Source organism: Budorcas taxicolor, chromosome 15, assembly GCF_023091745.1.
Source record: "Budorcas taxicolor isolate Tak-1 chromosome 15, Takin1.1, whole genome shotgun sequence".
Classification (NCBI taxonomy): Eukaryota; Metazoa; Chordata; class Mammalia; order Artiodactyla; family Bovidae; genus Budorcas; species Budorcas taxicolor.
The window spans coordinates 35595646-35619484 of record NC_068924.1 but is presented as its reverse complement, the minus strand read 5'-3'; the positions used below and the strand labels follow the sequence as shown (position 1 = coordinate 35619484).

General features: G+C 35.1%; 1 protein-coding gene across 3 annotated transcripts in view; it reads right to left on the bottom strand.

The window, feature by feature from the left end:
- Window positions 1-23839, bottom strand: part of SOX6 (SRY-box transcription factor 6) — a 708935-nt gene that overhangs the window by 362769 nt on the left and 322327 nt on the right. For all 3 annotated transcript variants that reach the window (XM_052652397.1, XM_052652398.1, XM_052652399.1), the window contains exon 4: window positions 15489-15696. In XM_052652397.1, the coding sequence (XP_052508357.1) occupies window positions 15489-15696 (208 nt within the window). The remainder of the gene's footprint in view (window positions 1-15488; window positions 15697-23839) is intronic.

Here is a 23839-nt window from a genome sequence, read left to right as displayed (position 1 = left end):
TCCTCTTTCCCCTATCAGCTTCTTTTAACTAGAGCTCCTAACACCATCACCCTAACTAGTCACTAAACCACTAAAGCAGTCCTGAAAATTTCATTTTTCTTCATGATATCACAGTATTTTATTTTCCAGCTAATTGGAGATACAAACTTAAATGAAATAATATTTAAAGAAAGAGCAACAAAAGTGAGAAGATAATATCTACACTCCTTGACATATATAGCCTATGATTTGTACTTTCACCCTACTTCTCAATAAAATCAATGTATCCATTATTTTATGACTTGTCAGACAATTCTTGATTGTAAGGATGGCTGAAAATATGCTGTCTGGTTGCAAGATGATTTCATGGTAACTATTACACAGTTTGGAATTTAGTACAGTATAGCATAGTACAGTACAGGACAGTATAGTATAGGTGTCATTCCATAGTGTCAGTCTTTTGTCTGCAACAGGAGCACCATGCAAGCTTGTTAAAACACAGGTTGCTGGGCCACATCCCAGGGTTTCTGATTCAGTAGGTAAGACAAGCTCCCAGTAACAGTTGCGCTACTGACTATCTGAGCCACTGGGCTACAAGATTAATCAAATTTACCTGAACATGTAAAACACACACGACCCATACTGGCCTACAGTCACTCCTCCTCTTTCACAGAAGAGAATGATAGATTATAGAGCTTCCACTACGTAGCAAACATGATGTCACCTGAAAGCAAAGATGACTAATCACAGTGGGTTCTCTAAGAAAAAGGAGACTAAATCCATCACAATGATAAAAAAGGGAGTATCTCTCCTAATCTCCAGGAAAGTCAGTGTTACAACTGCCTGCCAGGTTTATCCACCTTCACAGAATGCCAAAACTCAGTATGTCTAAACCCAGACCTTCTCATCTATCTCAAGTCACCATCATAATAATCTCACCATTGATCAAGTATCCTGATCTCTACCAAGATACTTCAATTGTTTTTGACTCTCTCACCAACTTCAAACCTCACATATGTATAGTTTATACATATATATATATACACATACACATATATGCGTGCATGCAAAGTTGCTTCACTTGTGCCCTACTCCTTGCGACCCTATGGACTAAAGCCCACCAGGCTCCTCTGTCCATGGTATTCTCCATGGACAATACTGGAGTGGGTTGCCAAACCCTCCGCCAGGGGATCTTCCCTACCCAGGGATTGAACCTGCATCTCTTACATCTCCTGCACTGGCAGTCAGGTTATTTACCACTAGCACCACCTGGGAAGCTTTATATATACAGGTTGATTCTTTCTCCCTAACCCCTGACACTGCCTTAGTTGTTTAAACTCTTATCAATACATGTGTATCTCATTAAAATAGCCTACTAAAAGATTTTCCTGCATTTGGCTTTGCCTCTTTCCAACTGAGAGTCAAAATGCTACCAAAGCTACCTTTCTAAGAAATGTGTACAATTATGTCACTCACCCTCCTACTTTAAGAGGCTCTCAACTCTTCTCTATTACCCAAAAGATAAAATGCAAACTCTTTAAAATAGCTTCAATCCATTTTTTTTAGTCATATCTCCCATCCTAACTATACCAATTCTCTTGAATTCACCACACTCACAGGTTTAATCATCTCATTGAAATCTTATACATGCTATTCTATCTGGGATTCTATTATATCACTTGTTCACTATGGATACCTTATAATTAATCAAAATCCAGCTCAAATGCCTGTAAGTCACTTCTTAAATCTTCTAGACAAAATGATAGTTCCCTCTTCTGTACTCCAGCATCTTATAACTCTACTACTCTAGTACAGCACTTAACTCTATTATTACTTTATGTACACGTGTTTCTTCCACTAAACTGAGAGCTACTAAAAACCAGTAACTATTCTTCTTCTTTTCCTCCTCTTTCTCTACTTTTACCTTTTTTCACCCACTACAGTAATGGATGGAAGAGCTTAATAAATGCTAATGATACATGCAACAACTTGGGTGAATCTCCAGGGAATTATACTGTTTGTTTTTAATGCCAATTCCAAAAAAAAAAAGCTACTGCATTTATATACTAAAAGCTACTCCATTTATATAACATATTTGAAGTGACAAAATGCTAGAAATGAAGGATATTTAAATGGCTGGCAGGAATTTTGGTATAGAGGGCAAGAGGTGTTAGAGTAGAAGAGAGGTGGGTATGGTTCTATAAGAGAAACACAAGTGATACTCGTGGTGTTGGAACTATTCAGTATCTTGATTGTGGTAGTGAATACATGAACCTCTATAGGTATTTACAGGTGACAAAACTGTGGAGAACCTAATACACACATGCACACACAAGTGAGTACAATTAAAACTGGAGAAAAATGAATAAGATCAGTGTACTGTATCAATGTTAATAACCTGGTTGTGACAGTATGTGGCAGTTTTACCAAATGTTATCACTGGAGGAAATAAACAAAGTATACACTGGACCTCTGTATATTATTTCTTACAACTGCATGAGAATCTACCTCAATAAAAATCTCTATTTAAAAACTAGCAAACATAGATTTATAATCTATTGATAAATGGAGTGGCATATAGGTGTTTTTCTTTTTAGCTTTACTGAGGTATAACTGACAAACAAAGTTGTAAGATATTTAAAGTATACAACGTGATGATTTGATATATAGATTCATTGTGAAAGGATTCTCCCCACTGAGTTCATTAACACATCCACCCATTATCTCATCTATTTAAATTCTACTCTGCTAAGATTTGCTAATTTTAGAAATTTTCTATTATAAAATATTATCAAATATAGTCACCATGCTATACACTATATACTCATATCTTATTCATCTTATAACTGAAAGTCTGCACCCTTTTACCAACCTCACCCTGTCTCCCCTATCCAGCCCAGAGGCTAACTATTTTTTTACTTCCTGTGTCTATGAGTTTGACATTTTTTTTAAGACTCCACAAATTTTAGACAAAGATAAAGTCATGAGGGCTAAAGACATCAGTAGAAGACAAGATACGATCTGGATTTTATGTAAAGCAAAACAGATACAATGGAAAACTTAGTTAAGCAAAGGGGAGACATAAGGGTAGGGATCATGGTTGAGCATGAAGTATGTCGGACTAAATAACTAATCCAACTTAACAGTGCGGACTCTTTCAATAAGAAAGTTTGTCATGAGATTGTTGCATCTTCAAGTTTCTTAATCAGAATCAGTTGCTCTGAGTAAGAAATGCCCAAATTACTCATGTTAAAGCAAAAACACAAAGCACAGCTGATGTGGAAGACAATGAATAAGCATTTTTTAAAAATTAAGCTAGGAAAAAAAAAAATTCAAAGCAGCTAGTCTCCAGTGGGTACCAAGGACACACCTCATTTCTGAAGCTAATACTAATTACTCAGAAAGTAAACAGTGGAGTAGCTACAAACAGTGAGATACAGACAAAAGTTTTTACTATTGTTTCAAATAAATAGGGCATATCTAAGAAATTTATTCAAAAGAAAGGAAGGAAGAAAGAAAGAAAAAGAAAGACTAAAAGTAAAAAATTTTTAAAAAGCTAATATGTATAGATATAAAGGAAAATAATTCTATATACAGGGAAAAGCAAGTGCAAAGGAATTAAGACATGCCTGAGGAAAAAGAAAATGGTCCAGTAGCTGAAGTGGTCTGAGGGCAAAAAGTAATAATGAGTTTTGAAAGCCAGACTACAATATTTGAATTTTAAGCAATGAATTTTATTCCAAGCATAACAGAGATTGATGATCACTGGCCAGATATCAATGCTCCAATGCCAGTAAAATGCTAAAACCATCTGAATATCAGATAAAACCAGAAGACATGAAAGGAGCATAATTAAAAGTAACTGAAGTTAAATACTGAAGTAACTGAGTTTGCCTGGAAGTGAGACAAGAATTTCTCTTATTAGTGAGACGGCGGGGTTAAGAGTTAAATTAAACTTACCAATGGAGAAACAAAATTAATACATGAGTTTCTGTGTACATGAGTTTGGTGACAACAGTATTTATAAGCAAGCAACATTAATTTTTTGCTGTCCTCTGTACTCCAAAATTACACGGTCACCCTATATATACCATCAAACATTATCAAAAAGATCAAAGAATAGTTTTTAGGACTTTGTACATTAGGTACATTAGGGAGTTTTCCTCAATCTCCTTTTCCCACCTGAAAACAAAGGGAGATTGCTCCAAAACAACACACGGCTTTTGCATTAATTCTTAAATTTCCCATCTCTTCCATGCCTGTGACAGGAGCAAAAAGTATAAGATTAGAGGTATTTCTGAGGGATCTGCTATGAAATTCCAGGTAAACTAAGTTACACTGCATTTTGGAGCAGAATGGAATCCCAGTGCCCACAGTTTATTAGCCACCCTAAAAACTACATGTTGACTATAGGTTGCCTTCATTCAAAAACCACACATTAGTAGCAAAGTAATTCTACCACTGTTACCACTGCTGCAGCTGCTGCTGCTGCTAAGTCACTTCAGTCATGTCTGACTCTGTGTGACCCCAGAGACGGCAGCCCACCAGGCTCCCCCAGTCCCTGGGATTCTCCAGGCAAGAACACTGGAGTGGGTTGCCATTTCCTTCTCCAATGCAGGAAAGTGAAAAGTGAAAGGAAAGTCGCTCAGTCGTGTCCAACTCTTCGTGACCCCATGGACTACAGCCTACCAGGCTCCTCTGCCCATAGGATTTAGTACCTTGCAAATAATTCAATCCTTTGTCACATTTTTCATAGTTATTCTTCATCTTACCTCCATTTATTTTAACCACCCATTTGTATTTACTGATTACAATTCACTTCATGAGAGCAGCTGGGGAAGTCCACAGGCCTCTAACTTCTGCCTCCTTCCTAATGCTAGGGGATGACCTATATTTTGTGACTCATGTGTGTGAACTTGTCCAGCCTCTCAGTGTTGGCTCCTCAGTTATACTTAAACCCTCAAGACATAAATTAATAAAGTTATGATATCCAAGTGTCACAGTTATTCAGCATTAAACCTATAACTTCATATGGCTAATAACTATGGCCATGAATTCCCTCTAAGGCCCAAATCCCCTTAATAACAGCTCTGCCGAAAGGTAGAATCATTGGCTTTTAGCTTTTTCTGGATCATGCCACACTACTAACCTTATCCTCCATTTGCCAACCTCTCAAACCATGTACAGAACTTTTTGAGCCAATTATCCATGGCTTTGTCTATAAGTACCTTCCCTGGACAACAGCTTTTTTAGACATCAAAACTGGATGGCAGCTTTTATCTCTATTTTTATTAAAAAATCAGGAAAAAAAAGAGACTGGAAATAGTAAAGGACAATTTCAATTAACAGAAAAAGAATCATGATATTGGTTCAGATGACTCTTTTACTGTGAAAACAGTTTGAAAAAGAAAATTACTGATAGTGGCTGCTGAAATTCAGATACAAACTCCAATAAAAGAAAATCAAAGCAGCACAAAATGTTAGAATGTGGCCTTTAATGCTCAACCAATATTTTCATTTTCTAAATTAAAAAACTAATGCTAAGACCAATTAACTAATTAAATAATTATTAGGTATTACTCAGAAGGTCACCATAGTCAAGCAAGAATGCACATCAAATTCAGACTAATCTGAATCAGAAAGGATTCCCAGATAAAACATTTTAAGAAAAAGTGAAGATTTCCAGTTAAGAAGCCAACTGTTCAGATAGAAAAATATGTCTTTTCCAATATGAATGGCTAGAACAGTGGCAATAATCAAGAGTTTGCTGGTTAATTATGAATTTGATGTAGATATTTTAAAAAAAAATAATGTGAACTTGATAAGGTGAGAGATTAGGAATTACTTTTATTCAAAAATCACACAGAGCTAGAAACATCAGTAAAAAGAATCAAATGAGGAAAAAAATGTATTTCCTCACAAACCTAGAAATCACAGTCCAGAGGGAGAATGACAATACACTGGTGCTCATACTTAAAAGAAGGGCTGAAGACATTCTATTAAGAAACAACAAAAAGAAAAAGAAAAATTGCAGTGAAGAGTCCATCAAAGGCTCTTACATGTGTCTGAAAAGCTCAGCAATAAAAGGAAGCCTGGGCTAGATGTTTTGAGGAAGGTGGAACCAAAGGTATAGACAGTTAAGACTTTCAGGAATTATAACACACACACACACACACACACACACACACACACACACACACAATGAAGCTCCAATTTCTTTGTGTACTGTTTTCCAACAGAGTAGAAAAAATAATACACATTTGTCAACAGCAGCTCCACTTCTGGGAATACACCCTAGGAAGAAGCTCATGCACATGTGTATCAGAAGACAGGTACAAGAATGTTCATACTCTTGTTGTTTGTACTAGCAGAAAACTGGAAATCATCCAAATGTCCACAGACAGTAAACAGGAGAGTACACTTCAATATAGCGTTCTGTGGGATAGCATGTGGAATATCATACAAAAGTGAAAATGAACTAGAGCTGCACAGAACAAAATTGATCTTGAAATATGAGTATAAAAAATAAGTCATAGAAAGTTACAGTGTAATACCATTTTTATAAAGTTCTGAAACAAAGCTAAATGACGTATTATTTAGGAACATATATAAAACTGCTTTAAAACAAAAAAAAGGCATGATTCTAAACACAAAGTTCTGACAGTAGTTACATCTATGTAGAAGACACAGGGATTGAATAGGTAAAGAAAACATCAAACTGAATGATGAATTTACAAGTGTTTGTTTTATTTTTATGCCTCATAATATATATAATCAAATATTACATAATAAACACAGATTTAAGTTTGTCACTTCCTTTTCTATTCATTTTTTTCTTTGGATTTTACACATATATTGTGCAAGAAAAATGTATAGATTTTAAAACTGCTCCCTATTCTTTTGAGAATAATTCCAGAATAAGGATATCTAATGAATTTTCAGTTGAAAAAAAAATGTAAAATGCTAATGATCCACTTTGACTTCACCAGTTCAAAATTCATATGAGACCATGACTTAATTTCATCAAACCATGGAGAGGAAGTTGCGTCCTCTTAACAAAATGCCAAGGAACACCTTCTTGCTTCCCAGGTCAGGAAGAGGAAAAATCAGAAGCAACTGACCGCATCTGTTCTTAACATTCATAGAGAAAAAAATTTTTTTAAAGAATTTTTAAGTCTGAGGAGATAGAAATGGGCCAAGAAATCTGAAGTATCTTTTCAAGGAAGAGACACACAAAATGAAGTTGAGAAAAGAATTCAACCAACTAGGATACTGCCAATATTGAAACTGGGAGTTGAAAAACAACAGCAAATTGAAACAAATATTTGCCCAGAATGTCTAGGGTTCACAGCATTTAGGATAATTACATACTTCATAAAGATATGTGAGGATGACCAGTTTCTGAAGAATTAGAAAGCAAATATACTTAACACAAAAACACTAGAAGCATTATTCTTTTCCATAATTCAATATGGAACAGTAGTTCTAGTTCCTCGTTTTAATCCCTAATTGTATAATACTTGCAGAAATGTATATTTAAATTTTTTGGTACTAGATTAGTATTTGCTATGTGTATAATACAAATTCTTTAAAATAGGATCGAGGACCCAAACATTATAAGAGAGTAAAGCTATACTTTAAAGAGAAGAAAAAGTGAATTAAAATGAAGTTACATCAGCATCGCTCTGAATATCTGATTGCTTCTTCACCTAGAGTAGGAGTGATCTTAGGTAACTTCAGCACTTAAATGACCTAAAATTTCCAACTTACTTAAAATAATAATTCCGGGGACTTCATAATAAATACTTAATGTGTTTTTATGCAAAAGTCCAAAACCTTCTCCCATAAATGAGAAATATAAAGAAAGGTTTGGATCTTGGGTATTCTAAATATTTCACCAATATAACCTTCAATTAGAACAGTGGCAAAAACCTAAAGGAGATCAGTCCCTGGTGTTCATTGGAAGGACTGATGTTGAAGCCAAAACTCCAATACTTTGGCCACCTGATGTGAAGAGCTGACTGATTTGAAAAGACCCTGATGCTGGGAAAGATTGAAGGCAGGAGGAGAAGGGGACGACAGAGGATGAGATGGTTGGATGGCATCACCGACTCAATGGACATGGGTTTGGGTAGACTCCGGCAGTTGGTGATGGATAGGGAGGCTTGGCGTGCTGCGGTTCATGGGTGTCAAAGAGTCGGACACAACTGAGCAACTGAACTGAACTGAACTGAACTGAACTGAAAAACCTAATATCCATAAAATTTGCTTTAAAAGATTCTTTTAATGCTCTAGCATGGTATGAATGTTAAACTTTTATATTTTTTAGCATGGGCTTTTAATAGATATTTTTCTTTACCAGGAACACAGTACTTTTAACTGGGTATTATCTGAAAACCTCATCCAAGGCTTTACCAACTCTCTCACTGACAACATCATATTCCACATATTTCTCAGCAGGGAAGATTGGCTTCCAGGGGGGAAACTTTAGTATCAGCTTTTCCAAAAAGCCTGAAAGGAGAGTTAAGCTGAATTGCTCTTCCAGAAAATAAGTACGTCATTGCTGCCAAATGTTAAATTCCCTAATACCATGGGACATTTCCTATGGTCCTGTCTGTGGTACAGGATGAGACTCCTGCAATATTTCTCTTTAAAAAACATTCTTCAAATGGCATCAGTAATAGCAGTTACAATAGTAATAGTAATAATAATTATAGTTATATAAGCTATGTTTATATACACATATGTGTATATATATGTACATATATATATATATATATATATATATATATATATATAGCATCAAATTCTGACACAACCCTGAAAGGTAAATACCATTTATCCAGTTTTACAGATGAGGGAATTGAAGCACAAAAGGATAAAATTACTTGCCTAAGACTAGGAAATAAATTTTGCTACATTTATTGAGCACTTACTATGTACTGATAATGCTCTAAATGTTTTAGTTGCATTAACTAAATCTTTTTCTTTTCATGATAGCTCTATAACTATGTCCAATATTTTGCTGAGAAAACACAGAGGGGTGTCCAATGTCATCCAACTGGCAAATGCTAAACTGAGGATCAGACAGCCTAGATCCAGAGTCCACACTCAATCAGTATGCTATACTACCTTGCTAAATATTAGAACTTACATTCAAATCCAGATCTAGCTCACTCAAAAAACATAAGACTTTCAAAAATGAGTTTTCCCATTGTTTAAACTATATCACACTCCTCTTTTTATTTTAGTACAGCAAAAGCTATTAACATCAGATAAGTAATACATACCAACATATATGCTTACTAAATATAATTCAGTGAAAATAAATGTAGAAATCCAAATTATTGTTTAGAGATGTGAATAATGATAATAATCCATCAGATACATAAACACGTGTTCATTCTTGTGCTGGGCAACAGCTGCATAATCCATTGGAAAGCCTATCCTACCAGGAATCCAAAGCTCAAATGCTCCTGCCCTTTCTCCACATAAACAGTCAAATGAATCCACATACTTTCATTATTATCATATCTTGAAGCACAATTCTACTGGACAAATACTCTAATTTCTGAACAGCATACATTCTATGACATTGTACCTAAACCCTGCATATTTCCCTTTAAGCTTATGGCCTCTATCAAATATAACACATTTATTCTAATATTTTTAACTGCAAGTTTTATCACTCCCTCTTGATCACAATAATTACCACCTAAAATATAAGCCTCTTAGAGGAGGGAAAAAAAAAGAAACTCTTATTTTGTTAGAGCTGTTTATATCCCTTTCTCTGCAATCTCACATGACTTCAGAACCTGTCCCAAACCAGTTCATCCAGTCTAGGATCATATACTTAGTAGTATGATGCGCAAGACATGATAGTGGCTGAAGCACTATTATTAAAGAGAGATTAAAACAGCTGTACATTATGCTGAAGCACTCACTCTTCCCTTTACAAACAGACGGTCCTGGATTACAAGCAGCACTTGACCATTTAAATCACGACAACAACCAGATTTAACCAGCTGGGCCATATTCTCCTAGGCAATGCCTGTTGACCTCCTCAGTCACAGCTGCTCAAATGAAATTCTCATTAGACAACTTATTTTCAGAAGCCAAAGGACTCTCTGATTAAATATATGTATTTAGATATAGAAGTCCTTTTTAAAGTATTCATTTTCTGACAACTGTCGCTTATGTTAGAGCCCAGCTACATTGGCAACAAGATGGGTGATACAAGGATAACTAAAATTCATCATTTAACCCCAACTGAAGGATTTTTATCTTAGAAGCATTTAAACCTCAATCTATTAATCAAAGTCTTTCTGCATATTATATCCACCAATATCAGCAGTTATAAAATGTAGATTTTGATATTCATTCTATCCATCCATTTTTCCATGTATCTGCACACATATCTATCTATCTACCTGCCAATGTATCTATCTATGGCAGAAAAAAATCAGGGTTAAATTTACAAGAAAATAGAAACCTTGCCTATTTTCCTACAAATCTTACTTTCAGAGGAAGCACTTCAGACACAACACCTTGGTTCATCAGTGCTTCAGCAATCCAGTCAAATCACTGCTCTGGAGAGGATATTTCTTGAGAGATTGGCACATAAAATAGTGGACAATTATTTGGTTAATCAAAGAATCCACCTGTAAGAGAATAACTTCCCTATTATTCTTTGGAGAGTTTTTGTTTTATCATGTAGATATTGTTTTAAAATAGACCACAATAAATAAACTTTTTATAGATCGGTTCCTGTATACGAGGGGAAGTGAGGGGGGAGGGTATTTAGTCTGATAGAGTCAAAACATTTTCCAGGACTAGAGTGACTCAGGAAGGTCATTCATTATGTCAGTCACACAAGCTTGCCACTCATGAAGTATGGCCTTCAAACCAGGAAGTAGAAATGAGGAAGAGGTGAGTAATGCATCTGAAAGCTTTTATATGTCCCGTGGGATAAGCAATGTCCCAAAAAGGAGATGGGGCTTTAAAAAGTCCAAGTCAGGCAAATATTGGTGGAGCTATTATACTTCCTTGGAACTACAATATAATTATTATAAAATCATAAATCTATCAAAGCTTATTAATGACCTTTACTATAATTATTTCTATTCTCCCATCCTACTGTTCTGTTCCATTGCTCCAAGCAAGTAGTTAAAATTAGGAATCAAACTCAAAATAAAAAATAGGAATCCTCATTACTCCAATCTCCAAAACATTTTGTTCTACTTTTCTCATTAACTGTAGTTCCATCCTACTACTCACTCTAAGCTACCTTTAAACAACTCCTCTCTATTGATATTCTCACTTTAAATGTTGTCCTAATAATTCTATCTCCTATTATCTTTTCCATATGCACCCCTTCTTCCTCTCTTGTTTCTGCTGCCTTAGTTCAGGCCCTCATTATCTCTAGCCTGAAACAATTTCTTTAATGTCTCTCTGTACTCCCATACATCCGACACAGTGCTCCCAGATTAACTTTCTTGGAGGAAAGCTCTACTCCATCAATTTATTGTGCTAAAAAATAGTCAATAGTTCCTCCATAACCTTCAGTATAAAGTTCAAATTTCTAAGCCAAGAATCAAAGGGCCTCTGTGATGAACAGAACCTACCTATTCAGTTTTACATTGCCTATGCATCTTCATATACTTTAAAGTAGAACTTGAACTCTTTGCTGTTTTAAAGCATTCTGCCTGTTCCTTTTGACTGAAATGTCCTTCCCCTCCATTTCTGCCTGTATACTTTCTTTCATTCTCCAACCAGTTACAACCCACTTTTCCTAGAGAACCTTTCCATGGTTTCCTAGGCAAGCATAATCTATATTGTAAACTCCTATAACATTTTATCTACATAGCACTCATGTAACTTTAAACAACATATTAAACAACATTGAATTAGGGTTCATTTTGTCTGTGTTTTATACCTTTTACTAGGATATAAACTCTTTAAATTTAGAGACCTTTGCTCTACTCATGATAGGTATGCAATATCATGTAGCATAGTGGTTCTTCACCTAGGTTCCGCAGACCCCAAGAATCTGTCCATAGAATTCAGGAAGTCTGCACATTTGGATGGAAAAAAAAAATATTTTTCACCAATATTTTTAACTGAAACTGTGATTTCTTTAAATTATCAAAGCAGGCAACAAATAATAAATTCAAAGTATCTGTGAGATTATAATCAATAGAATAACAATATATAGATTACATTGTACTTGAAGATTATCTCAAAATACCTTTTATGCTTATCACTACTTCAAAAGTATATTTTTAGTCCTTCCACTCGATCTTGTGTTTAATCCATTAGTAAAATAGGACTTCCTGCCATATCACAAAATTTTTAAATTAACATTTTAATATAATTCATTTTCTCTATAATTCCATGAATTTTACTTTATGCATTTAAAATAAGGATAGACTTGTAGGCATCATCAACCCACCAAAGGGATCCACAGCCAAAAAAAGAAAGCAACATGGTAAGAATCCCTCAGTTCTAATGTAGCACCTTGCATAATAAGAAAAAAAACTTGTAGAAAAATAATCATGATACTATGAAGCTCTTGATTAGGGCTATTAAAAATATGCCATGAACTACAGAATACTAAATAAGCATATTTAGTTCATAAAAATTCATAGTCTTGGAAGAAAAAGACCAATCACCTCTCCTCTACAATAACCTTTAAAGATAGCAATTAAGATTTCTGCATACCTCCAAAGGTAATTTATTGCCTTCCAAAGAAAGTTTTCCATACCTGGACAGCTACACTGTCAGATAATTGGTCCTATTATCAAGTAAAATATGTGATATATAATATTATATGATAATATTACTAGCTCCTCCAATTATTCTTCTTCTTATATTACTGTATCTATTCTAATATTGATTGTTCTCTGAGAATATTCCAATGCTTCTGAATTCCTCTTAAAGTGTAGTAATTCTCACCTTAACACAATACTTGAGATGCATTCTATTGAGCAAGAAGTTTGGTGAGACTGAGGCCTCTTGAATCTTACATACTGGAATTCTAGGTATGTAATTACATACATTAATTCTGTAATGCTGACTAGGACAGCACTGTCAATTTTTTGGCAATATTCACCATACTGACTCCATTGCTATATCACCTAAAACTCATACGAGGGTTTTATTTTTTTAATCGTGTGTCTGCTATTTAAATTTTCTCCAGTAATTACTTGTGCAGATAGGAATTTTGGTCACAGCCTCTGGACTTGACAGTAACATCTATTAAGTTTTATCTTGATGAGTTAAAGTTTATATTTTGGGTTTGTCAAAAACTTTCAAGTTTTTGTTTCTTTCATACATTATATTCAGCATTTCTCCTAGATTTTTGGAATCTGTAGGTTTGATGAGCACACTTTTTATCATTTCATATTTGTACTTAGTGGACTATATATGTTGATATGCACTAAAAATGTCTGAATTTCTGATGCCTAAAATATATGTACTTTAGAAAACAAAGCTCTGTAATGTACATAAAAAATATTCTTTAATAATAGGAATATAATGATAAAGGACTCTCTTAAATGAGAGGTCTCATATTGAAAGTGCCATTCTTAAATCAAATCTATAACACACAGTAATGAAGAGGAAAAGTAAACTAATCATTACTTACAAGAGAAGAATGAGTTTAAATTCCCTAACAGTCTAGACCCTTCCCCCTAAAATATCATCACAAATCAATTTCTTTATTTTTACATAACAGAACCCTCTAAAGTATGTTGAAAAGTACTTTCTTATAGAACTAAAACCGTCTTTTTGATGAATCACAAAAGTAATCAAGCAATCTCATTTATTCAGAGTTTATCGACCCAGCAACCTCAGTTATTCTAGAACATAGGCATGAATGAGAAGTATAAAGTCTCTGAAGAGCCAGAAGAGTCACTACAGAGTCTATGAACTGAAGAGTATGTGTATTGCCCAGAATCTCTCAGCAACTCACCCAGAAATGTGCATTCATATTTTAAATAGTCTAGAGTGTTATGATCATCTAATTAAATAACTGAAAGATAAATATAAGAGGCAAATTAGAAATTATTCACAACTAAGTAAGAAGTTATAGCCTGAAACCTGATATTAAAGGAAGAGAAACCAACACACACACACACACACACACACACACACACACAAACACATGTGCATGCGCATGCACGTGCATGCCAAAAAGGGTATCTAAATCAAGCACACAGAGGAACTCCAAAGTTTCATAATTGCAGAGAAATAACTGTAAAGCAACTGTCCTAATCATCTCAATGATCTCTGGGGGCATCATTACATTATAGCATGGTAAAGTAATTGACATTTATAATACAACAATCATCACAATACCTCAAATGACCCATATTAATTATTATAGTTAATTCTCAAAATGTTTAAGAAGTCAGGTTACTACCATACAAAATTTTAAATTTTGTAATTCAGGGAGATTGAAAAATTTACCCAGGGTCACATGATTGTTAGACAGGAATTGGAGTTTATAGTCTACTGCCTCATGACCCTGAGTCATCAAAAAAAAATTTACCTTTTGTACCATATAATCTAGTTAGTAAGCCTGGGAAACATAATACATTTCAGAAACTTCCATCAACACTGCTGATGTTGTGGACGGGTAACAAAAATTAATCTGAAATTCTTAAAATTTTGAGTCTTTTATGGAATAAAATTAAGTTACATGAAAAATTCCCTTATATCAAATACCCATTTCCCTACAGTACCACAGAGGTTTAAATTGAATTTACATATAAGTAGTGATTCAGAGCCTTTAATTACTCTATATTTTAAAGTCTAAAATCTGTACATAAAAAATGAAAGAATATACATAGGATAGCAATCACTTAGAGTTGATTAATTTAAACATATTATTAGAGAGTCTCCTTTCATCTACTTTTTAGGACCTAAGTTAACCTAAGTGGACTCTTGTAGAGAGAGGAGAGTAGGTGGATGTCTCAGTAGATGTCATGTGTCACAGAATTCTCTCCTTGAACACTGTTTTATCAATATTAGAAACCTTTAACTCTCAATTCTACAACATTTGAAGGTAAAATAATAATGTTTATAAGTTTATAATATTTGTAAAAATAAGGATAAATAAATTAGGCTTTTTTTCTTTTTAAATAGTTGATATTTTCATAATAAAATACTATCCATTAAAAAGAAATATGGGAAGAAAAAATGAAAAATAGTGTTGCAGCTGAGAAAATACCTATCCTACCTTTTTCCAGAGCAAGGCTTATAGTCAGTTTAAAACCTTGATTTGTTATTATAAGAATCAAGTAAAATGCACAGAGTTGTAGAAAAATGGAACTATCTGACTAACACTTCTAATGGATCTCAATCTGCCATCACCATGGTAACCTCTGAATAACTTTTTCCTTGCTAGTGCCAATTATGCACTTCTCTGGCCCTTGAAATCCCACTCATTTTTTTTTTAAGCTGGAATCTTTAAAAGAATAAAGCCCAACAGTTAAGTCCACACATACCCTCTTGTTCAGTCCGAGTCATTTCCTCAAGCTTCTTCTGTTTCAGTGTGTCCACCACATCGGCAAGGCTCCCTTTGCGGCGTTCTGGGGTTCCAAAAGTAACACTGGTCATTATCTCGCGGTCCCGACTCCCTTCGTCAGGCTTGTGTGGTGAGGTAGAGGTATTTCGGAAGGAATATAGGGAACATAACTTATTATTCTCTGACTCCTAGAAAAAAATAAAAATAAAAATCGTTAGAACATGTTTCTTTGTATATCATTGGAGAAAAATATCAAACCCAGAATGACAGTATATGAAGTTGAGATGGACAAATAAAATACATTAATTATCTCTGTTTAAAAAAAATACATTATAGAAGTAATTATCAAAGGAACTGACCTGAAATTACAGATTCAAACTGTTTTCTTTTTTAACTAAAAAAGAGTAAAAGTGGTATAAAGACTTAATTTTAAAATGAACACTTCAGCTTCTTACTCATTTATACCTTTCGTTTAAGATAGTTCAGATTTAATTATTAATTATAAGAATGGTAAAGCTTTTCTTTTAATTGACACTTACATTAGCAAACCTCTTCCCACAGCCTAAAAAACATATACAACAACAACAAAAACTCATTATCCCTAAATTTAGAAATAATAGAGAAATTGGCTCCATTATTGTTTACCAGAAAATATATAAAATATCTAAATCAGTGCCAGAAACTTAGACAACCTGAATATTTCTGTGTACTGTGTTTGAGAAAAAATTGTTTTCTTTCTTCTTATACATGGTTGGATGGCATCACCGACTCAATGGACATGAGCTGAGCAAGCTCCAGGAAATGGCAAAGGACAGGGAAGTCTGGTGTGCTGCAGTCCAAGGGGTAGCAAAGAGTTGGCAACTGAGCGACTGAACACCAAATACATCTGTCATAGTCACAGAAACCTTTTCTATTCCTTATCCTTACCACTGACACTTTAGCACATAGTCACACACATTTCTCCTGTGGCACTTAAAAATGATTTGTTTTTACATTTTTTTTTTAAACAAGAGGACTAGTTTGTTATAGAAACACACAAGAATTATCTCATATTACATAGAAGCTGGCTAATTGGTCAGATAGTTAGGTCCCTCTTAAGAAGAAAAGGCAAATCTTAGAAGGAAAATAATGAACACCTAAAAGTTTATAAAAGGAAAATGCATCAGAACTGAGAGCATGAAGCAACCATTATTGGCCATAGCCCACTAGTAGTCTTGCATTCACCTTGTCTGTCTGTGTATGGGAACTTTCTCTCCCAATAAAAAACTTGTATGAAATAAATAAAGCATCTAGACTTTGTGATTCTTGTCAGTTTAAAAATCTTAATTGCTCCTATATCTCTACCCTTCTTCACACACACGAAATAAAGCCCAGTAGGCATCAAGAGCTAGAGAAAGAGCATGGGATAAAAGCTGGAGTTTAAAAAAAAGAAAAAAAAAAGGTACAGAATTAATCACTGGTAGGAAAGGGAATGTAAAGGAAAATGGGAGTATAGAGAAGTACATTTCCATATAATAAGATAACTACACTCAATAAATGCTAGGTATTTAGGTATTATTGTCATTGCATATAAGGAAGGAGTAAAACTTATTTCCACAGCTATTGGTAGCATATAATGAGGTAACATTTATAAAGTAACTAGGCACAGATCTGAACCTAGAGCAGGTGGTGCTTAGTAAACAGTAGGCACCAGTATTCTGAGGGAAGAAACAGATCTAAGGATGGAGCCAAGGAAGTTCTTCCCACTCTGGACCTAAGTAATTGCTTAGTAAAATATATATATATATATGTCCTGAACTAAATTGAGTATTGTAAAGTCTGTGAATATACTAAAGACCACTGAATTGCACACATTTAAATAAGGAAATTGTGTAGTATGCTTATTATATCTCAATAAAGCTGTTCTAAATTACTATGAGACAAATCTTAATTTTTTCCACTATTCCACTGCTAAAAGCACCTAGCACAGAGCAGTTGTTCATCACATTTACACTGAAATACACTGAAAAGGATAAAACTAATGTACGGGAGAGCTCCTCTTTACATTGTTCCCAGATCTTTTCTTTCCCAGGAAACATGTTGTATTTAATGCTTACAATAACCATGGAGTGATGCAGAGGAATCCTTTCTTTTAGATGTCAGTCATGGTTAGTACACAGTTCCTTGGAGTGGCCAGTTCACTCTCAACTTTGTGAACACAAACACTCAAGAGATTTTCTGGGCTTCCCTGGTGGCTCAGATGGTAAAGTTCTGCCCGCAATGCAGGAGACCTGGGGTTCAATCCCTGGGTTGGGAAGATCCCCTGGAGGAGGGCATGAAAACCCACTCCAGTATTCTTGCTTGGAGAATCCCCATGGACAGAGGACCCTGGTGGGCTGCAGTCTATGGGGTCGCAAAGAGTCGGACACAACTGAGAGACTAAGCACATATGTGCCAAAGCCAATTTCAGCTCTTAATAGAGCTCCTAGTAGAAACGTTACCAAGGCTTTTTGAAATCAATAATCATCACTTGATAAATTATGCTTCAGTCACCTTCATTTCTCATATTACTGCCTATAAATAAAAAACAAACTCTATCTCAACCTAAAGAGTTGAAGATCAACTCAAAACAACAGTTACATGGAAGTGGTTACCTACAAATGACTCACTGTTGACCATAATAAAGAGGATTTTTCCCGTCACTCCCAAGTTGAAAGGTTCTAGCAGTGTCTTAGCAGTACTAGCAGCCTGAGTTACAGTAGTCCTTAGAAAACTTAGGCTCCATACACTACCATTTTTTCTCTCAGAACTAATTTCAGTCTAATTTACTCATGTCACTTACTTGTTGGATAGGCTATGTTCCTTGTTTTTTACTCATGAGAATGCAGTCACCATCATCCACCACAGACAACAATGATGGGTTCCCTCACCAATGACCCATATTGTCCTCAGCCCCATAATCTGTGCAATGTAGCTCAATACCACCAAGAAGAAGATAAGAAGCTAGAAAGTCATGTTTTCTCCAAGAAAGCAACAATAACTACTTACAACATGGCACAAAGGCACCAACACCAGCAAAAGATGAAATCATAAATTACTTAAGTTGTATAAGTTATCTTACACTATCCTTAGGAACAAAGAAAAGGGGCAAAATTGACCATTTATGGTCTTTAATTTTTAATTTTCTAAAACTTAAAACATACGGTCCTCTCATGAATGAAGGCCTATAGTCAATTCATCAGAATAAAAGGGCACATGAATCCAAACACTTTCAAGGAAGAGATTTGTTGTTGCTGTCATTGTTTTAGTCGCTAAGCCTTATCTGACTCTTTTATGGCCCCATGGACTGTAGCTTTCCAGGATCCTCTGTTCATGGAATTTTCCAGGCAAGAATACTGGAGTGGGTTGCCTTTCCTTCTCCAGGGGATCTTCCTGACCCAGGGGCCGAACCCATGCCTCTTGCATTGGCAGGTGGCTTCTTTATCACTGAGCCTCCTGAGAAGCCCAATGAAGAGATTACTGTTAGATAAGAAGGCAATATTGGGCTTCCCAGGTGGCACAGTGGCAAAGAATCTGCCTGCAAATGCAGGAGACATGGGTTAGATCTCTGGGTCAGGAAGATACCCTGGAAAAGGAAACAGCAACCCACTCCAATATTTTTGCCTGGAAAATTCCATGAATAGAGGAGTCTGGCAGGTTACAGTCTATGGGGTCACAAAGATACATGACTGAGCATGCATGCACAAAAGGCAAAAACGACAAATCAGAAAAAGAAACTTGACAAATGGTCTCTAATTTGTGTTCGAGGGAGGTAGGTAATTTTTAAGTAAGTTTTCTCATAGGAAAAAAAAAGGTTAACCTAGTCTTTAATTTCCTATAAATGAAATAGGTCCTACGAACTACCAAATGAGACAAGATGCCCAATGACCACATCTATCAAGTTTTGATGCATGTTACTGCAGCACAGCTTATTTGAGTAAAGCAGTTCTTCTCAAACTTTAACACAGTATTCCCTGGCAAGTATGTGAAAATACAGACTCCCTTACCTCCTGCCACACCCTCAAAGAGTGGTGCCCAGGAATATGAAGTATAAAAAACATCCCAAGTGATTCTGATGCACAGGTCCTCTCATTCTGACACATCCTACTTTCAGAAACACTGATTCCCTATAGAAGGCAATTAAATGAATGTGCTTTGCCTTAATATTACAATGTGGATATGATTATGAACATTTTTAATAAGCCTGGTTAGTTGTGATTTTAAAAAAATAACATTAAGGAGATTGCGTCTCTTCTTTTGATCTTTCATATGAAAACAACCGGTGTATAACATGGCTAAACACATGAACATCACAAAAAGAAGAGTGTACAGGGCACTGATTAAGTATTAGCTCATTCAAAGAAAACTTACATTTGTTTTCTCTTAGCCCCTAACCTTACTGACCTCATCAAACTTAACACAGTGAATAAAATTTCAAAATATTATTTAAAAGGAACCTAGAACCAATACAAGGGCTAAAGCAGTGTTGGTTAAGATTATCTAAAGCATTTCACTGGAAATTAATTAAACACAGTACAAAAATTATATGTAGATGACTGAAAAAGTATACAGTAGTATTAAAATAGTTATTAGGCAAATTTTCTAGAATATATGAGCAATTCTCACAAATTAAGAATATGTAAAGATATTTTCATATATGAAGGGATAGAAAAGTCAATATTAAAAACAAAACATGCGAAGTGATGGATGTTAAGTAAACTTATTTTGGCATGTTAGTGAGAAACACCAATATATTTTTTCAGGAAAACTTATGTGCAGAAGACAGAATTTCCAACAAAATGTTAATGGTCCTGAGTCTTGAAATAATGTGCTGTGCTCAGTCATGTCCAGCTCTGTGACTCGACAGACTGTAGCCCTCCAGGCTCCTCTGTCCATGGGATTTTCCCAGCAAGAATATTAGAATAGGTTGCCATTTCTTCCTCTAGGGGATCTTCCCGACCCAGGGACTGAACCTGCATCTCCTGCATTGCAGGTGTATTCTTTACCGCTGAGCCACTGGGGAAGTCCCTTGAAATAATAAGTAGTTTTATATTTTCTTTTTGAAATTACATATATTTTGCAAATGTTCTATCATCAATAAGACTTTTAATCAGAAAGCAAATATTATTAATATGTTCAAGGTTGAATATGAATAACAAAAAATGTTGTCGAAATAATTTATTTACAAAGGAGGAGGCACCAAATGGAGAAAAAGATATAGTATTTAGTATATAACTTCAATTTTGTTACATGCATGCATAAGGATAAATGTGGTCACACACACAAAAAACTTGGAAGATATATACTGAAATATTTATAGTGACTTCTAAATGGTGATAATTTAGACATTATTGGTAATATTTCTTTCTTTTTGCTTATCTGTGTTTTATCATTAATGAATATATTGCTTATGCAATAGAGAAGAACAATATCATTTTATAAAGAGATGCTTAGAGGAAATATAAAAGGAATTTTAGAGAATTGAGTTTGGCCATCTTGAAGATGTCTATAGAGTTAATACATTATAGTTTCCCAGTATTGAAACCAGAAAAAACAATCAAGCTTTCTTTGTCTGGGCATTTCTGCAGCCGAGGGCTCTCAAACAGTATTTTCTAATAACTAATCATTTAAAAGGGAATGCCTAATCAACTAAAATCTAGATTTGTCATGATTATCAACCACAGTTTCCTGTTTGCCCTCAAAAGATACACAAAATCAATCTACTTCCTGTTCCACGTTAAAGTTGTTCAAAATATCTTAAAGGAGAAATTAAGCTAATAGTCCTTTTTTAAGATGAAACTCCTTTAGTTTCAACACCTATTTCCCATTTGACATGGTTTCCTGACCCTTCATCACTCTCCTCTGATATACTCCAGTCTCTAGATGTTATTCTAAAAATGTGTTGCCAAGAACTGTGTACTGAATTTCTACATCTTTGTTTTTAGCAAGAAGAAAAGTAACAGTCAGAAGGTTATGTGGTTTTCCCCATGTCACACAGGTAGGACTGGCAGAGCTGAATTCTAAGTGTAGGTTTTCTGACACCCAATTCAGTGATTTTCCATTCCACAGAACTATACTAAAATCACTCTCAAGAGTAAAAGATGCCATAAATTCAGTAACACCTACCTTCTAAATCCTTTCTTGCCTTACATTTTCAGACATGAGCTTTACAAACTTTTGAGACAGAAATTCCAGTTATTAACCCAAATTCCAAAATTTCCAAGATACCCTACCTTAGTTATCTATTGTATAAAAATGACCCTAAAACTTAATGCTTAAAACAACAATGATTTATTATCTTTAATGATTTCTACAGGTCAGGAATTCAGGAGCATCTGGGCTGGGTGGTTTTATCTCAAGGTCTCTCGTGAGGTTGACATTAAGTTAATGGCTAAGACTGTAAGCTCAAAGGCTTCTATATTCACAAAGTGAACACTTCAAGAGCTTGGGGTTGGAAACTGGGGTTCCTTGGATATCTTCCTCTATGTGATCTCCCCACATGATCATTTCTCTTCAGCATATTGGCCTCAGAATAGCTGTACTTCTTACATGGTAGTTCAGGCCTCCAAAGGTGTATGTCCTCAAAAGAGCCAGAATAAAATTATATCACTGTTTCTAACCTAGTTTGCGAAGTCATGCCCTATAACTGTCAATGCAATCTATTCAATAGTAAGTTACCATGGCTGATCCACAGTCAAGAGGATGGAAGTTAGACTATGCCTTTTCATAGAATGGAGTTATAATATCCTCAAATAGCTGATGTGAGAAATGAATAATGAAAAAAGCACTTAGGGAAGTATCTATCATCTAAGTACTCAGTAAATGATACCTACTCTTATTATTGAAATGCCCTTTGTCCAGTTATCTTTGGTTTCAATTTTTAATTCTGAAAATAGTCATGATAATCACTGGCACCAGTTTTAGGTTTTTATTTATACTCATTCAACTAAGTGGAATAATAAATACTGAACTGTTACTCTCTTTTTTTTTTAATCTATTCATTACTTTTATTTATTTTTATTTTCATTTTACTTTACACTACTGTATTGGTTTTGCCATACATCAACATGAATCCACCACAGGTGTACACCTGTTCCCAATCCTGAACCCCCCTCCCACCTCCCTCCCCATACCATCTCTCTGGGTCATCCCCGTGCACCAGCCCCAAATCTTGTATCCTGCATTGAACCTGGGCTGGTGATTCGTTTCTTATATGACATTATACATGTTTCAATGCCATTCTCCCAAATCATCCCACCCTCTCACTCTCCCACAGAGTCCAAAAGACTGTTCTATACATCGGTGTCTCTTTTGCTGTCTCGCATACAGGGTTATCATTACCATCTTTCTAAATTCTATATATATGTGTTAGTATACTGTATTGGTGTTTTTCTTTCTGGCTTACTTCACTCTGTATAATCGCCTCCAGTTTCATCCACCTCATTAGAACGGATTCAAATGTATTCTTTTTAATGGCTGAGTAATACTCCATTGTGTATATGTACCACAGCTTTCTTATCCATTCATCTGCTGATGGACATCTAGGTTGCTTCCATGTCCTGGCTATTATAAACAGTGCTGCGATGAACATTGGGGTACATGTGTCTCTTTCAATTCTGGTTTCCTCAGAGTGTATGCCCAGCATCATAAGGCAGTTCTATTTCCAGTTTTTTAAGGAATCTCCACACTGTTCTCCATAGTGGCTGTACTAGTTTGCATTTCCACCAATAGTGTAAGAGGGTTCCCTTTTCTCCACACCCTTTCCAGCATTTCTTGCTTGCAGACTTTTGGGTCGTAGCCATTCTGACTGCTGTGAAATGGTCCCTCATTGTGGTTTTGATTTGCATTTCTCTGATAATGAGTGATGTTGAGCATCTTTTCATGTGTTTGTTAGCCATCTGTATGTCTTCCTTGGAGAAATGTCTATTTAGTTCTCTGGCCCATTTTTTGATTGCGTCGTTTATTTTTCTGGAATTGAGCTGCATATGTTGCTGGTATATTTTTGAGATTAGTTTCTCAGTTGCTTCACTTGCTATTATATTCTCCCATTCTGAAGGCTGTCTTTTCACCTTGCTTATAGTTTCCTTTGTTGTGCAGAAGCTTTTAATTTTAATTAGATCCCATTTGTTTATTTTTGCTTTTATTTCCAGTATTCTGGGAGGTGGATCATAGAGGATCCTGCTGTGATTTATGTCATAGAGTGTTTTGCCTATGTTCTCCTCTAGGAGTTTTATAGTTTCTGGTCTTATGTTTAGATCTTTAATCCATTTTGAGTTTATTTTTGTGTGTGGTGTTAGAAAGTGTTCTAGTTTC